This window comes from Micromys minutus, assembly GCF_963924665.1.
Source record: "Micromys minutus genome assembly, chromosome: 12".
Classification (NCBI taxonomy): Eukaryota; Metazoa; Chordata; class Mammalia; order Rodentia; family Muridae; genus Micromys; species Micromys minutus.
The window spans coordinates 26,751,958-26,766,556 of record NC_137981.1 but is presented as its reverse complement, the minus strand read 5'-3'; the positions used below and the strand labels follow the sequence as shown (position 1 = coordinate 26,766,556).

Below are 14,599 nucleotides of genomic sequence, written 5' to 3'. Positions count from 1 at the left end.
TGCACCCTGTAGAATAAACCCTAAATATTAAACACCAGCTTCTCAGGACACAGTGAGAGACTGGTTTGTCAGTTCATCACCTCTACTGTGGGAAGAAAACTTGCACAAACCATGCATATGTATATACATACATACACACACACACACACACACACACACACACACACAGCTTTGGAAGTGAACTAGGTTCATATTCTGACTCTCAGACATGACCCTGGGTTGTATTCTTCATTCTCAGGCTTATTTTTCTCTCTGGCAAAATTCTAGGATGTGAGAGGAAATGATAGGAAAATAAATAGGCATTCAAGTCCAGTCTTGGGGACAGTCATCAGCGGACTAATGTTTCTCCTCACTTGCTCAGTGTGATCTGATGCTAACAATCATGCCTTCAAGAGCTGGTAGAATAATCTGAACAGGCTTCCTGACCAAGATACCGAGTTAACCTGTGTGGCCTCAGCTCACCCAGGCAGAGACCTCCTCTGAGCACTTCCCTGGAATGCAGAGATCTGGATTTATTGAGAATACATGCTCCCACAAGGAGACAGGAGAGCAGAGCATCAGAGTCTGGCAAGGCCTGGCTGGCACAAGACAGCCACAAACTCCAGCAGGCATTTCTATAGCTTCAGAAAGCCAAGGAAACCAGGGAGGGAACTTATGAGATACAATTAAAAGTGATGCCTCTTATACAAGCAACCTTCAGTGACAGCCATGGGCATAGAATCAGACTCTCAAAAGACACAGAAGATAAAATTGTCTTGATCCATGTGGTTGAAGAAATAAGGGAGACATAATTGTGAGCCCAGGAAAAGGACCATAAGACCAGAAATCTGATTTGTAAATGACCAAGAAATACTCCTGTCTGTGTGTATGTGCACACATGCACACATGTGCACGTGTGAATTGCATCTTTTAAATTTTGAAACAGAACCTAAAGATCTAGTGGTCCTACATCAGATTATTAGAGCCCAGCGTACTTCAGGAAGATTGGGTACCAAGAGACAATGAGAAGAGAGATACTGAGACACAAAGAGAAGGATGAGTTAGTGGGGCACATATCCATCTTGGGTCCAAAAATCTGTAGCATATATTTTTAAAAGGTTATGAAGGGGCAGTAAAAATAACATTGGCGGTGGACAGAGATTTCCAGATACAGTAATTTCCATGCATATCAAGCAGAATAAAGTTTCAAAATAATCCACACTAGGATACATGAAGTGACACTACAGAACAGGAGTAACACAGCTCTTTAAAGAAAGCAAACGGCGCTGAAAAATCTATTTGTGGCACCTACAAAGATTTTCCCAAGAAAAGAAAATTAGTTAATAGCCATAATCAAAAAGCAATAGCTAAGGGGACCTTTTATGTGTTCCAAGAAAACAGCTGTAGGTCTAAAGTACATGCTGAGCAAAACTGTCTTCCAACAATTAGGAAGAAAATAAGTATTCCTTCAAACTAATAGAACCGAAAAGAGTTTATTGCAAATAGATTTAAAGTAAGAAGAAACCTCCAATAGTGTTCTATGGGAAGCAAAATAATACCAGACTAAAAGGTGCAGGTATAAGGAGGAAAGGGGGGATAGGAAATATATAGATAAGTCTAAATAAACTTTGAGTAAAACAAAATAGTTAAAAGGTGTGCAAGTTTAGGTGAGATAAAGTAAAACTACACCACAAATCAACATTAATATACAAGTTAGTGTACTAGTGCTAAGAACTCAGCGGTTCTTTCAGGGAGACGTGGGTAAAATTTAACTTCAAACATTTTGAGAAGGCCTGTAAAATGACTTCAGGGCAATCATTAAAACACGAAGCAGAGAGTTTATGCACTGAATACTAATAAAAATCCACTGAATTAAAAATCCAGCTATTCAGAAACAAAGGAAAAGTGGGTCAAATGTGAAATAACAAAGTGGGAAAGAGATATCCACCTGAAGAAGAACAGTTAGATCCACATCACTGACCCTGGAAAATAATCAACTCAAAATTAATCATCTTAACTGGAAGCTTAAAGCATGGCACTGGTGAGGGAAAGGTCGTATGAGTCCAGGCAGAAACTTTCTGAGCGGAACTGTAGGAGCACAGGAAATAGTTCCTGGTGTCGCAAATGACCTTAAAGTAAAAGGACTTCTCCACGGTAGTCATCTCTCATCAGAGTGAAAGGCTGTCAGCCTACAGAGGAGAAGACCTCTGCCAGCTGTATCTTAGACAGGTTGGTGTCGAAAATGTATGAAGTACGGCAAAAATTAAACAGGAAGGAAACAAAACTCCTGATCAATAAAATGAGTGAAGGATCAGACAGTTCCCAAAAGGAGAAACACAAAGTATCGATAAGTATTTTTTTAAGGTGTTGGACGCCTTATACATGAGTCAATGTGAGTAGAGACAAGGAAACTAGAAGAGCTGTGTGAACTAAGAGAGAGTTTCAGGGAGGGGGGTTGGGAAAGTTCCCGAACACATGAGATACACAAGTGGAAGGGGATGTTGGGAATGGAAAGGGTGTAGTGAGAGTTGGGCTGGGAAGATGGGAAGAGAGAATCAGACAAACATTATATACAAACTGCCATAAAGAACCATGTTGCTTTGCATGCAAATTAAATATAAATGTTAAGACATTAATAGATGCACATTCCCCATTATGGTGATTTTTAATGTCTCTCTCTTGACAAGTAGCAGGCCAAGCTGACTTAACAATTTGATGGTTTGGGCAAACAACTCAGAGTTTGATTCAATGATCAAAAACTGAATATGGTTCTAACAATTAGAGGGTATGCGTTCTTTTCTTGCCCATGTGGGGGTATTTAAGAAAGTTTACCACCTTTGTGGCCATGTAGTTAAAGCCAATGAATTCTAAACAACAAGAACAAGACAGTCAACTATATCTCTCTACAGTGGAGATGCCAGTGAACAGCAGAAGATGAGGATGGCTGTAACAACTCAAATTCAAAGACACCAAGCACAGATCACAAAGGAAGGCAGAAAAGCCTGGAGCTGCTTAGCCGTGTGACAGCAATGGTAGGGGTCACAGACTACAAAGGATATAGAGAAACACACAGACTTACAACACAGATTGGTCACCCAATCATCCGAGGCAAGCAAAAGATTCCAGAATAAGCCCAAAAGGAGAAAGTAATAATAAGGGCAAATGTTAAGGAAAATAGAGCAATGGGGGTAAGAGAAAAAAGAAATGCCAAAAACTTATTCATATGACAAATTAAATATGACTCTCTGGCCAAAATGCTGATGGAGGAGAGGTGAGGCAGTCGCTGTGCAGGATGTTTTTCAGGAAAACATCCTTCCCAGCAGAAGACAAATGCTAAGAGACACCAGGGCCTGCCAGCACATACCTGCATTCCTGGCTACTCACAAGGCAGAAGGGTGTCTTGAGCCCAGGAGTTTGAGGCTAACCTGGGCATCATGGTAAAAAGCATAATCCCTCCTATCTTGAGGGAGATGGAGGAGGGAGCAGGTGGTGACACATTCCTTTAAACCCTGCACTCTGGAGGCAGAGGCAGGACTCTGAGTTCAAGACTGGCCTGGTCTACAGAGTGAGTTCTGGTACAGATAGGGCTGCTCAGAGAAACCCTGTATTGAAAATAACAGACAGAAAGAGCAGCCTTTTCTGATACATTGAAAGCTGAATAAATAAAATGGAGATAATCTTGAACACTATCTTAACCTTGGCAAGTTCAAAATAAGTAGAAACTTGTTTTCCAGTAAGAACTGTTCCCACAAGAAAACATAAAGGTTTGTGGGGGTGTGGGGGTAAGAGCTACACACAGCCCTGCTCTAGACAAATTTTACACTGACTGCCAGGGAACAGGGACAGGCTGACCCATGGCTAGAAAGCTTAAATTTATCAGTAAAACCAGCTAAAAATGGAATATGAAGAACCAACAGCTCTCAACATACTCAATCCCTTCCAAAATTAGTGAATCAGGTGTGACAATACTCTGCGAACATCTTGGCTCACGCAGAGATGCAACGTTAGAACGCGATTGGGAATGTTTACAACAGTAAGGGCACAGATGCAAGATTAGAAACAGAAAACCCATTTGTAGACCAAGTCATCCACAAAACAGAAAGTATATCATGATTGTCTTGGTATATGGAGATTTAACAGCCATCGCCCATGCCTCTGGAAAATGGGGACCTTCTCGGGACAAACTTACTGACTCCCAATATAGACATCACAACATTGACGTCATCTGTCTCTGTTGCTTGTATGAGATGAAAGGGGGCACTGACTGCTAACATGATCTTTCCTCTCCCCAAGATTGTTGGAATGGGTCCTCACATTCCTTGCTGTCGAACTGTGCTCTTCTACAGTCAAACGTTTTTGCAAACGTCTGAGCCACTGAGAGAGAGGTATGGCTTGTGGAAAGGAGAAGGTAGTCTTTGCTAGGAACGATAACAGTGGGTACAAGAGACAAGGAAAAGCCCTGTGGTTGGACCAGTGGCTTCTGTCCTAACAAACTGAAAGAGCTCACCCAACTCCTGGAAGCACTCTGTGAAGGAGGGGAGACTACAGAGGCCAAGGCATCCTGAATACCCAGGAAGACCCACCTAAAACCACAACTCCAAGAAGCTCCGAGGATCCCAGAGGAGAAAGTCTGTGTCCGTGGTGGCCTGCCTTTGTAATAGAGCCTCGCAGGCCTATGCTGACTTGGGTCATATTTGCTATGAGTCCGGGGGATAGAGGAACTTGGAGTCCTCCAAGCCACTTAAAGCCTGGCAACTCTCTGGCACACCCACCCTTAGCTCCCTTACCCAGTAAACCCAGTATAGCTAAAAGGGATATATGTGTATATGTATATGCAATGTATATGCATATGTATATGCATAATGTATAATGACCCATAGCAGAAGCAGCCAGCCCAGCTCTAACCTCTCTTCCAGGTCTGGCCACTGCTTGGATTTGCCTAGGCGGCCACCAGCCTCTCCCTTTCCAGCATCCATAGAAGGCCCCTGACCAGCCCTGGCTGGCTCCATCAGGTCTCTGCGCAGGTGGAGGGTACCACTGGCCATGCTTTCTAGGAAGCTGAGAATCTGTAGGCAGCTCTGCATCCTCGGTGGGAACTGGCAGTTGGGGGAAAAGGCGCAGCTCAGCAAATCCACGAAGGGCCTGGTTTTCGTGTCAAATGAAGAGTACTGTCGAGCCCCCTCTTCCTCTGAGGCCCCAAAACAACCCAGCAGACAGAGGTCCTCAGCCAACTTCTCAAAAAGCCCATTGCTCCTGAAGAAGTGCTCGTTGACAGGGTCCAAGTGCAGAGCGGCAGACACCACACAAAGGGTGTGTAACACCAGCTCCAGGGTCTGGCTGGGGGACACTGAACCCCATGTTGGCACTGCAGGTAGTTGGAGGGACCCCTCCAGGTCAGAAAGCAGGGACAGCAGCCCATTGAACCCACTGGAGACTCGGAATGCAGTATGGCCCTTGGGGGTCTCCAGGATCCGGAGCAGAGACTGAAAGAACAAGCAAAGAAAATACGTGAAATCCAGCAGGCAGTTCAAGGTCACCTACAAGCCCACCCACCAAGGTGCAGCGCTGTTAATCACACACTCTAGAAACTGGGCAAATAGATGGACAGTTCTACAACATTGTGATGTCAATCTTGTTCACTTAGTCATTACTTCAGGTTTTCTATATGTGCCTTTTCTTAAAGGGTGGTCTATAAAGGTCCATCTACCTGCTGGAATCTTTACATAAATGTGTCTCCCTCCCAGAGGTTCTCAGCCTCTGTGACTCTTGGGGGAAGGTAGAGATCAGATCACATACAAATATTCTACATATTAGATATTTACATTATGATTTATAACAGCAGATAAATTGCAGTTATGAAGTAACAGAATAATTTTATGGTTGGGGTCACCAAAATGTGATGAACCGTGTTAAAAGGCTGTAGCATTAGGAAGGTTGAGAACCACTGCTCTAGAATGAGTTTTTGACCCCTGATTCTCAGCCCTCATCCCATCCTGAGAACCAAACTTTGAGGCGGGGGAGAAGTTGCTGGGAAGTTGTCTCAGCTCTCCACAAAACTGGTAATTCATTTAATTAGGAACCACACCGGGCTTGCTCACCCCAATAAGAATTCAGTGGAAAGTGCCATCTCTCCAGTGTGAAGGAGATACTTAGTGACACTGTACATTGTTAAAGCTTCTGTTTATAATCCTTTACCTCCCCCTCCATACAAGCAGTGGGTTCTGCCACATGAGGAGAGGAAAGGTAACCTACTTATCAGCTGGTTATGAAGATGAGGATTTCCAAATGGCAGGACAAACCTCAAGTCATAGTTCTCAACCTAAATGCTCCAATCTTTTAATACAGTTAGTCATATTGTGGTGATTCCTACCATAAAATTACTTTGTTGTGATTTTATGACTATAATTTTGCTATTGTTATAAATCATAAGGTTAAAATGTTATAAACCATTACCTAAGTTGTACAGATAGCGGACAGTCTAGACCCAGTGTGGGAAATGTAGCTTAAGTCTTCAGAGCACCCACAGAACCCAAGACCCTCCAGTTGGCTGAGACATCTATAGGGAAACTTATTCCCCTGTAAAATCAGGTCTTCTCAGAGCACATACAAAGTACATTTACTGTCTACCATACATGGTGTATAACAGAGAAGAGAAAGGGAATGAGAAGAAAGAAAAGAGGGAAAGGAGGAAGACAGGGAAGGGAAGAGGTATGGATACATTTACATAAATATTTAAAGCTGATGGTCCTGGGTATTGACCTCAAAGAGCACCAAAATACATCTGAGACAAGATATCTCTGACACATGTTTGGTTAGTGGATGACCTCTGTAGTAGACTCTGGAGATAGAAAGGCAGAAAGGTAGTATCCTAAAACAAAGAAAGAGGAATTGTTCAGAATCATCTCTGGGATGTGTGAGATGTGATTCAAAGGTTAAAAAGGAAAAAGATTCCCACTATGGGACTAGAGCCAATGCTGTGATTTAATCACATGGCTTAGGGTGTAAACAAAATCCTGACAGGTAAAGGTCAACATATAGGGAAACCTAGGTACTCAAAAACCCAAGACACAGACCAGCCTTCAAGACAAGTGTGTATTACAGAGTCAGAGCAAGATTTCTCTGAAAAGGCTGATGCTCAGGAAATGTGAAAGCTCATGGCACACAGTAGGCAAGGCCAGGTCTGTATAGACAGTCACAACTACCTGTCATTATCTCTGGAGACCCCTCTCTGCATGAACAACTGTCTTCCTGCTAAGAAGCATTGCTTCACCAGAACACAAAACTCATGCTAACTCTGAAGTGGGTTTCAGTTTAAGCTTCTTCCTTCTACATGACAATCCACACAGCAACACAATTTACACAAGCATGTAAATTAGTTTACTTATCTGAGACAGACTTTGTGCCTGGTCATGGCATATGGGCCATGAAATCAGTCACCAAGAAAACCTCATAAGTGCTGGTGTCAAACAGAATACGCTTCTCTGAGAGTTTCTAGTAGCCATGACTGACTAGGAGGTAGGCTCAAGCAAAAAGAATGAAGAGAGCCCTTTGTCACATGATGCAGGACAAAGAAGATGCAAAAGGGGACAATGACAAAATAATGCAAAACAGAAGACTTCATAGATTGTAGCTAATTGTCTGATCACTAGGTGGTCATGGGACACTCCCTGGCCCCCATAGGAAGCAAATTCCAGTGACCCAACCTGATGTCAGACTTGGCTAAGAAGAGTTCCTTCCAAGAGTGGTAAGAACAGATATTTTGAAAGAGGATCAACCCAATGGTAATTTTTACCTATGATCTGTGTCTTTCAGTGGGTTTCACCTACATGGCCACTCTCTTCCCTCTGGTTGGGAGGAGGAGGAGAAATGGCTGCCCTTAATTGTTGCTTTGTTCGATTTATTAAATTCCAGGTCATTATCTAAAATGGGGGTAATCTCATTAGAATGTAGACTGCTCTATTATTTCTTGGGATGGGGTTAATTTCATATTTGCAGATTCATAAAGTAAAAAGTCCAAAATCCAATTACAAAGGCTTAATTTCATAGCAACTAAAGAGAAACATTTCTATCATAAAGGAAAATAAATATTTCGGGACTTCGGGAAATGATTAGTCAGGAGCTGGGGGCCTGGGAGGAGGGGTCTCCATTACTGTCATTCAACTTTGTGTGATAATGCACCACACAGGGTCCCGAGTCTGCTGAAAGGAATAAATCGAATCAACAGAAGTCAAAGTAATCAGGGTAGGGTTGACACACTTCAAGAAAGGTCAGCCTTAAGCACATTTTCCCGTTCTTAACTCAGTTACTGTGTCATCGGCTCTGAGTTAGTATTCCTCTAGCCTGAATCTATAAAATGAATGTCTGCTGCACGGCGCTAACTGTGTTAGGACTAACAGGATTTATTTCACACCCTGTTATTTGTTATTCTTCGTAATTGTCCATGTGTCATGCTGGAAGACTGGGGAGGAAATGTGATTAAGCTCAGAGTTGAACAGCTAAATGTATATTAGCAAATCAATCTGAATTTGTGCATAACCCAATCATAGCCCCCTGGCCACAGGGAGGAAATTCATTTGCTTACATTATCCTTTAACTCAATTATTCTTTGCCAGAATTGGTGGTGTAGTCACACGATTTGGTGTTGGTACAGAAATGCCACTGGATTCTAGAAACATCTACCCTGAGGTGGTCTTCTCCATATGTGTGATGTGACTAACCTCCAGAGATGGCAACTTCATTGGGAAGGACATTGCTTTCCTCCTTGCCTGGCGTCCCAACACTTCATGATGTTCCCCCCACACCACCCGATCTCTGAGCCTCTCTGAAAACCCAATGCCCTGGACACAGCCAGCCTTCAGTTTCTGAAATGGTGATCCATCCAGAGAGAGCTCACTTCACATGGATGTTTTCGAAGATACAAGGAGCTCTCAGACGGTTTAAAATCAACCACAGATCCCATGCCCGATATCAGCAAACATTCACTAGCTACAACACTTGTACTCAGAATCTGGGCTAGGCTCTGGAGACCCAGCCTTCTCTGCTACCCACTGCACAGCAGTGTGTTGCTGTCCTAGTCTTCTGAGGGTGACAGCAGCTCTTGAGGCCTTCTAACCACCCAGCAGAGCCTTAGAGTGAGGAGAAGGTGGGAGGAGAGCCCGCAGACTCTGACTTTGTGAAATAAGCTCACAGAGGGCTCGTTCCTTATGAACTCTCTTGATGCTGTGTTTCTGAAATTATATTGAATCTGTAAAACACCATAATGGCTTTACATTGCTAATTCTAGAAGTTCCGTCCTATTACCCAGGGGCTAGCTCTCCAATAAGATGCCTCTGAGCTATGTAGTAAACAAGACAAACTCTCTGTAAGCAAGACAGAATGCTCTTCTCCACGTTGAATAGAAAGCTCCTTTCTGTTTCTCAGCAGAGTCAGAGCATAGCTTTCTTCTCTATGGATCTGTCTGTATTTCACTACAAACATATCAGAAATAATTCTGTACTCAATGGAAAACCAAAGTCCTGGCTACGGTCCTACCTTCCCTGTTCCTATCAAAGCATGCAAAGCCTGCCAACAAAAGCTTGACAATGTGAAGTAATAGGTCCATTCTTGGTTGCTAGGCTTATTATCTGAGTGACAGTAGTCTCTGAAGCCCTCTACATGTTTCTGCTTCAAACAAGATAAAACTAGCCTGTATAAATCTCAGGTCTTTTACAGCACAAATCTCAGTGAATTTTTTGCCTTTCTCTGGTGCTAGGTATTGGATCCTAGGGCCTTCCCATGCTGGGCACGCCCTCTGCCACAGAGCCCCACCCACCCATCATTAGTTTTGTCTTAGCTCACATGCATTGTGGCACATATTCATCTTTCCTTTTCTGTTTATTAGTAATCTCCTTCACTCATTATGTGCCCTGTAGTTAAATCATTGCTTGAACTCTCATCATCTATGAAATGTATAATTAGGATCATGATGTCATTTTTCTCTTGAGCTCTACCTTGTACTTCAGGCTAAGGCCACATGACAACAGGAATGACTCCCACAAATGTCTGGCATGGACTCTGTAGAGAATTAGACACCAAAATACCACACCCCTCAGATTAAAAAGGACAGTGGAGAGAGGACCATAGCTAAGCCTGTTTGGTTTAGATGTCAGAGTAATTTTATATTTTTCGTAAAGTTGCTCAGTAAACAGATATGGCAAACTCAAGAAACAAGGATGTGTTTCTCTTGGATTGTATCTCACAGAAAGGTGGCAGTTACTGCTTAAATCCACAGGGGAATATTTACATTTACACCCTTTTGCTCAAACACCATAAAACAAGGGTGAACTGGTTTTTTAAAAAACTTACCAGTTGATGGTTCACAACTGAAAAGACAAGTTCATTAATTTACTGAATAATTAAGAGGGTAGCTGTTTGTTTGCTTGATTGCTTGTTGAATCATAAGGTTTCTGTAGGTTTGTAGCTTTGGCTTGCCTGGACTATTCTCTATAAATCAGATTGGCCTTAAACTCAGAGATTTGCTTGCCACTGCACCCTGCACCCTGAGTTCTGGGACTAAAGGGAAGCACCACCATACCAACCCCAAAAGAGAATTGTTAAAAGTCATAAGCCACAAAAGAATATAAAAAACAGCAAAAAACTTATATAGGGATGATAAATTAATGTAGTATATGTTACTTCAGCTATTTTAAGATAATTTGATGATTATTGGCAATATTTCAAATAGTTCTCTCTACTGTACAGATGTGGTAACTGACTTCACTAGTCCATTGGTGTCCCTCTCCCTACAGCTTTGGCTCTCTTTAGCTTCCACTCTAGCTCACACACTGTCCTTCAAGAGCCCCCAGACCAAGTGAAACCACTCTGGCTCTCTTATCACTCTCTTTCCACAGCCACCAGTACCCACCATGTATCTACCTTCCCTGAGGTGTGATCTGCACTCATGTTTTATGAATGCTGGCTCTTAAGATCCCAGATAGCAAGGGCTATGCCTCATTCTAATATGTATCCCAAACACCTTCACCACACCTGTCATTGGTTGATCACACATCATTGGTTGATGCTCAGTAAATGGAGTCAGGAGAGCACCTGTCAAGCCACCACTAATTCACACCCCTAATTCACACATGTAAAAATTTCATGATTTACAGTGGTGCCTAGTAGTTGCTGCCTAGCCAAAGGACTACACTTCCCATCATCCCCTGCGTCTGATCAAGTCCTGCTGAAAAGTCTGTCCAAAGAAATCTGAAGCTAGAGTATGTTAATTCCCAGCCTGAATGAGGATGTCTTATGCCATTCTTCCTAGCCTGTCTTCCCTTATCCTTGAGCTTAGTTAAATCCCTGGATGACAGCACTTCCTGAATTGTAATCCCGAGTATTCATGGATTCTTCATTTAAAAAAAGAAATTTAAGGACAGATTTGGGAATGCATGTGTGGAATCCCAGCACTTGGGAGGTGGAGTCAGGAGGATCAGGAGCTCCTTGATCATCCTTGACTACATAGTGAGTCCAATGTCAGTCTGAGCTACATGAGACCTTGTCTCAAGAAATTTATATGTCAGGCAGCTAAGTATATAGGACTTATTTGTTATAGCAGCTAGAACTGCCTGGCACAACCATCTAACTATCCTGCACAATGTCCCAGTGCATGAACGAAGGTGAGTCACTTAGTGCATAGGTCTGAAAAAGCCAATCACAAAGGAGGACTTGACCTCACCTTGAGAAGATCCAGCTTCAGCTGCAGCTCCCCCTGAGTGGACGAACACAGGGCACCCACAATGATGCTCATGTACTCCTCTGCGTTGATGACTGAGAGCTGCTCCAAGATGCTGAGCGAGGCCTCCCGATAGCACTCATCATCCAGGAAGATCTTGATGAAGGGCACCATACCATGGTCTTTCAGGACAACTGGGAACAAGACAGACGGGACAGTACCAGAGGAAGGTGGGTCTTGGCACTGCAATCCCACCACAGGGAAGCTTCTGCTATCAACTCCCCAAGCCCATTACACTTTATCCTCTCTTTGGCCCCCTGATATACAGTTTTATGTTCTATAATTCACATCCACAATGGGTCATGGGAAAGAGAAACATGGGGTGCTAAAGAATTCGGAAGAAAAACTATACTCCTCACCAGCAAGAATTCTATCTGGGAGAGGAAAAAAATACTTTGGCCAACATCTTCCTATAGGAGAAAGCTCAAGATAGGATAGAATAAGTTCAACGGACTTACTGTACAACAGAATGCCTAAAGTAAATGACAACGTATTGTGTTTTGGGGGGAAAATCAAAATCTAAGTAAAACAGCCCTGGAATAATCCACCTCACCACCTATTTACCGCCATCCCCTAACTCATGACCTGTGACAATTCTTTATCCTCTGTGTCAAGGTTCTCTTGTCATTGATCTATTTATTCCTTAGGAATCACATGCTTCACATTTTGATCATATTCTTTTCCCTCCTCAACTCATCTAACTACATGCCCAATTTTACATATTTTCCCTAAAAATCAAGGAAAAAAAGACTCAACAAAACAAAACTAAACAGAAATCACCAAAAATAGAGTCTGGGTTTTGTTGGGTGTTGTTGGCCAACACTCCTGATCATGGAGCCAACTCTGGGTGTTTGAAATATTCGTTATCACTCTGTTAAAAATAAAATCGATTTTTCCCTTTCCCAGCAGCTATCAATCAAGAATACTTTCTTAGTTGGGTTTGGAATTGTGTCTTCTACGTAAAGTTCATAGAACGTAAACAAGAACTTAAATTAGGGACATATTTAATTTCCTAGGTCTTTCCCTGGGGAGAAAATTAAGGGAATCTACTTATGGTTTGCTTTTGTTACGGGCAATCCCAGAATTTTCTTGCCCAGGCCTGGCATGTGGGTTCATTCTCATTGAATAAATATTCAGCATTGACTTGACCAAATTGGTTAATGTGGATTTGAGCCCTTCATGTCTGGAGCCATGACACTCAAGCCATGGCCACATGCCCTAAGTGGAAATCATGCTGGGAGACTCCTGAGACTGAGCTCCATCTATTATAACCAAATGTCTGAGAGTCAGCATGAGTTAACTCTAACAAGTACTACCAAGCAACAATTTACAGGCTTTCCCCCTGCTAAAGTGAAATACCAGGCTTTAAATTTAGTATAGTCACTCCATGAGGGCTTTAGTGCCCTTGGCTTCTAAATCACCAAACCTGTTGACAGGACCTATCGAATCTTCTTCTTGTCAGATACTGATACACAAAGAGGAGTCCCTTTTTAAAAGATAAACATGAAAGATTAACACTTTTAGTTCTTGCTCTGGGGTTTATAAAAAGCAATGAATCAAGGTACCAATATGATTAACTTTAAAAGAAAGGAAAGGGGCTCTGAGGCCTCGTTGAATTAGGATACATGAAGCAGCATTTCTTTGCCCGCCAACTTTATTACACAGCATTAATAGTGTTGACCAAAATGTCTGTTTTATAAATGATCACCATCAATTGGCATATGGACATTAGTTACTACATTGATACCATCTACCCCTTAAATACCACCAGGAATAACTCACAGTTCATGTTTCATTGCAGACTGCCAGGGAGAGGTTAGAACTAGCATTACCTGCATTTCGAACAGAACCTTGCAGAAGTGTGACCACAGTGTTCAGCATCACGCAGGTGAGTTCCCTCTCTGGATCCTGCACACCAGAACTGCACTCTTTGTTTCCTGCCACATTTAAGAATATATGCATATGTACTAAGTCTACATGGTACAATCCACAATCTCTTTTTTCTTTGGGGTCCTACCTTCCTAAGGAGAATGGGAGTGCAATGGTCCCATTAGAAGTGAGCATGCACCCCAATTCTGAAGATATAACTGTGGAAACACTAGCTAACAACACTGGTTCTCCAGTTTGAGCATATCAGAAATCTAGACATCCAAAAGACTGTGGAGCCCCTTGCCCAGATTAGATCTTGAATAATATCAGGTAATTTATGTTTCTAATATGTCCCCAAGTAAAGTCGATGAACCTGTTGCAGCATCCCCTCTGAAGGAAGCACTCTACTCTTGATGCCAAATTAACCCTGATCTTCCCCTTATAGCCTGGTACTTATGTCTAGAAGGGGCAGCTGCCAACTCCTTAGCTGAGCTAAGATGCAACCCAAGGGAATCTGGAACAGAGAGACAGGCCACTAGATCCTTGGAGTTCAAACCAGGTAGCTTCATCCACCTCTGATCTCCAGTACTGCAAAGTACTAAAACAAATTGAAACTTTAGCTTCTATTTGGAGAATTAAAAACAAGTAAGTGAATGAGAACAAGAAGAATTTATTTACCAGACACAGAGTGCATAAGAATCAATAGGTCACATTTAAAAATACAAAGCACAAAAGAAGACTGGAAACATTAGTGCACAGAAAAAGCTAAACTCTTCTAGGCATGGTCGTAAGCCTGGGGTCAAATTGAAAAGTGGATCTGAGGTTAAGCCTTTGAAAGGCATCGTCTGTTTAGGGTGCCACAGGAACACTCAGTAAAACTGTGATTGACTTCCCTGTAAACACAAGGAAACCAAGGGAGCTGATGTGTTAACTTTGTGCAGGATAGAATTGGAGGCAAGAAGATAGCGATTATTGGAATGC

At 42.5% G+C, this 14,599-nt stretch overlaps 1 protein-coding gene across 1 annotated transcript in view; it reads right to left on the bottom strand.

Moving 5' to 3' along the window:
* The window catches only part of WDFY4 (WDFY family member 4), a gene marked incomplete at its 5' end in the record, with an annotated part of 200,092 nt that overhangs the window by 162,399 nt on the left and 23,094 nt on the right, over positions 1–14,599 (bottom strand). The window contains 3 exons of the mRNA XM_080926733.1: positions 4,885–5,462; positions 11,693–11,883; positions 13,582–13,686. Coding sequence (XP_080782859.1) covers positions 4,885–5,462; positions 11,693–11,883; positions 13,582–13,686 — 874 coding nt within the window. The remainder of the gene's footprint in view (positions 1–4,884; positions 5,463–11,692; positions 11,884–13,581; positions 13,687–14,599) is intronic.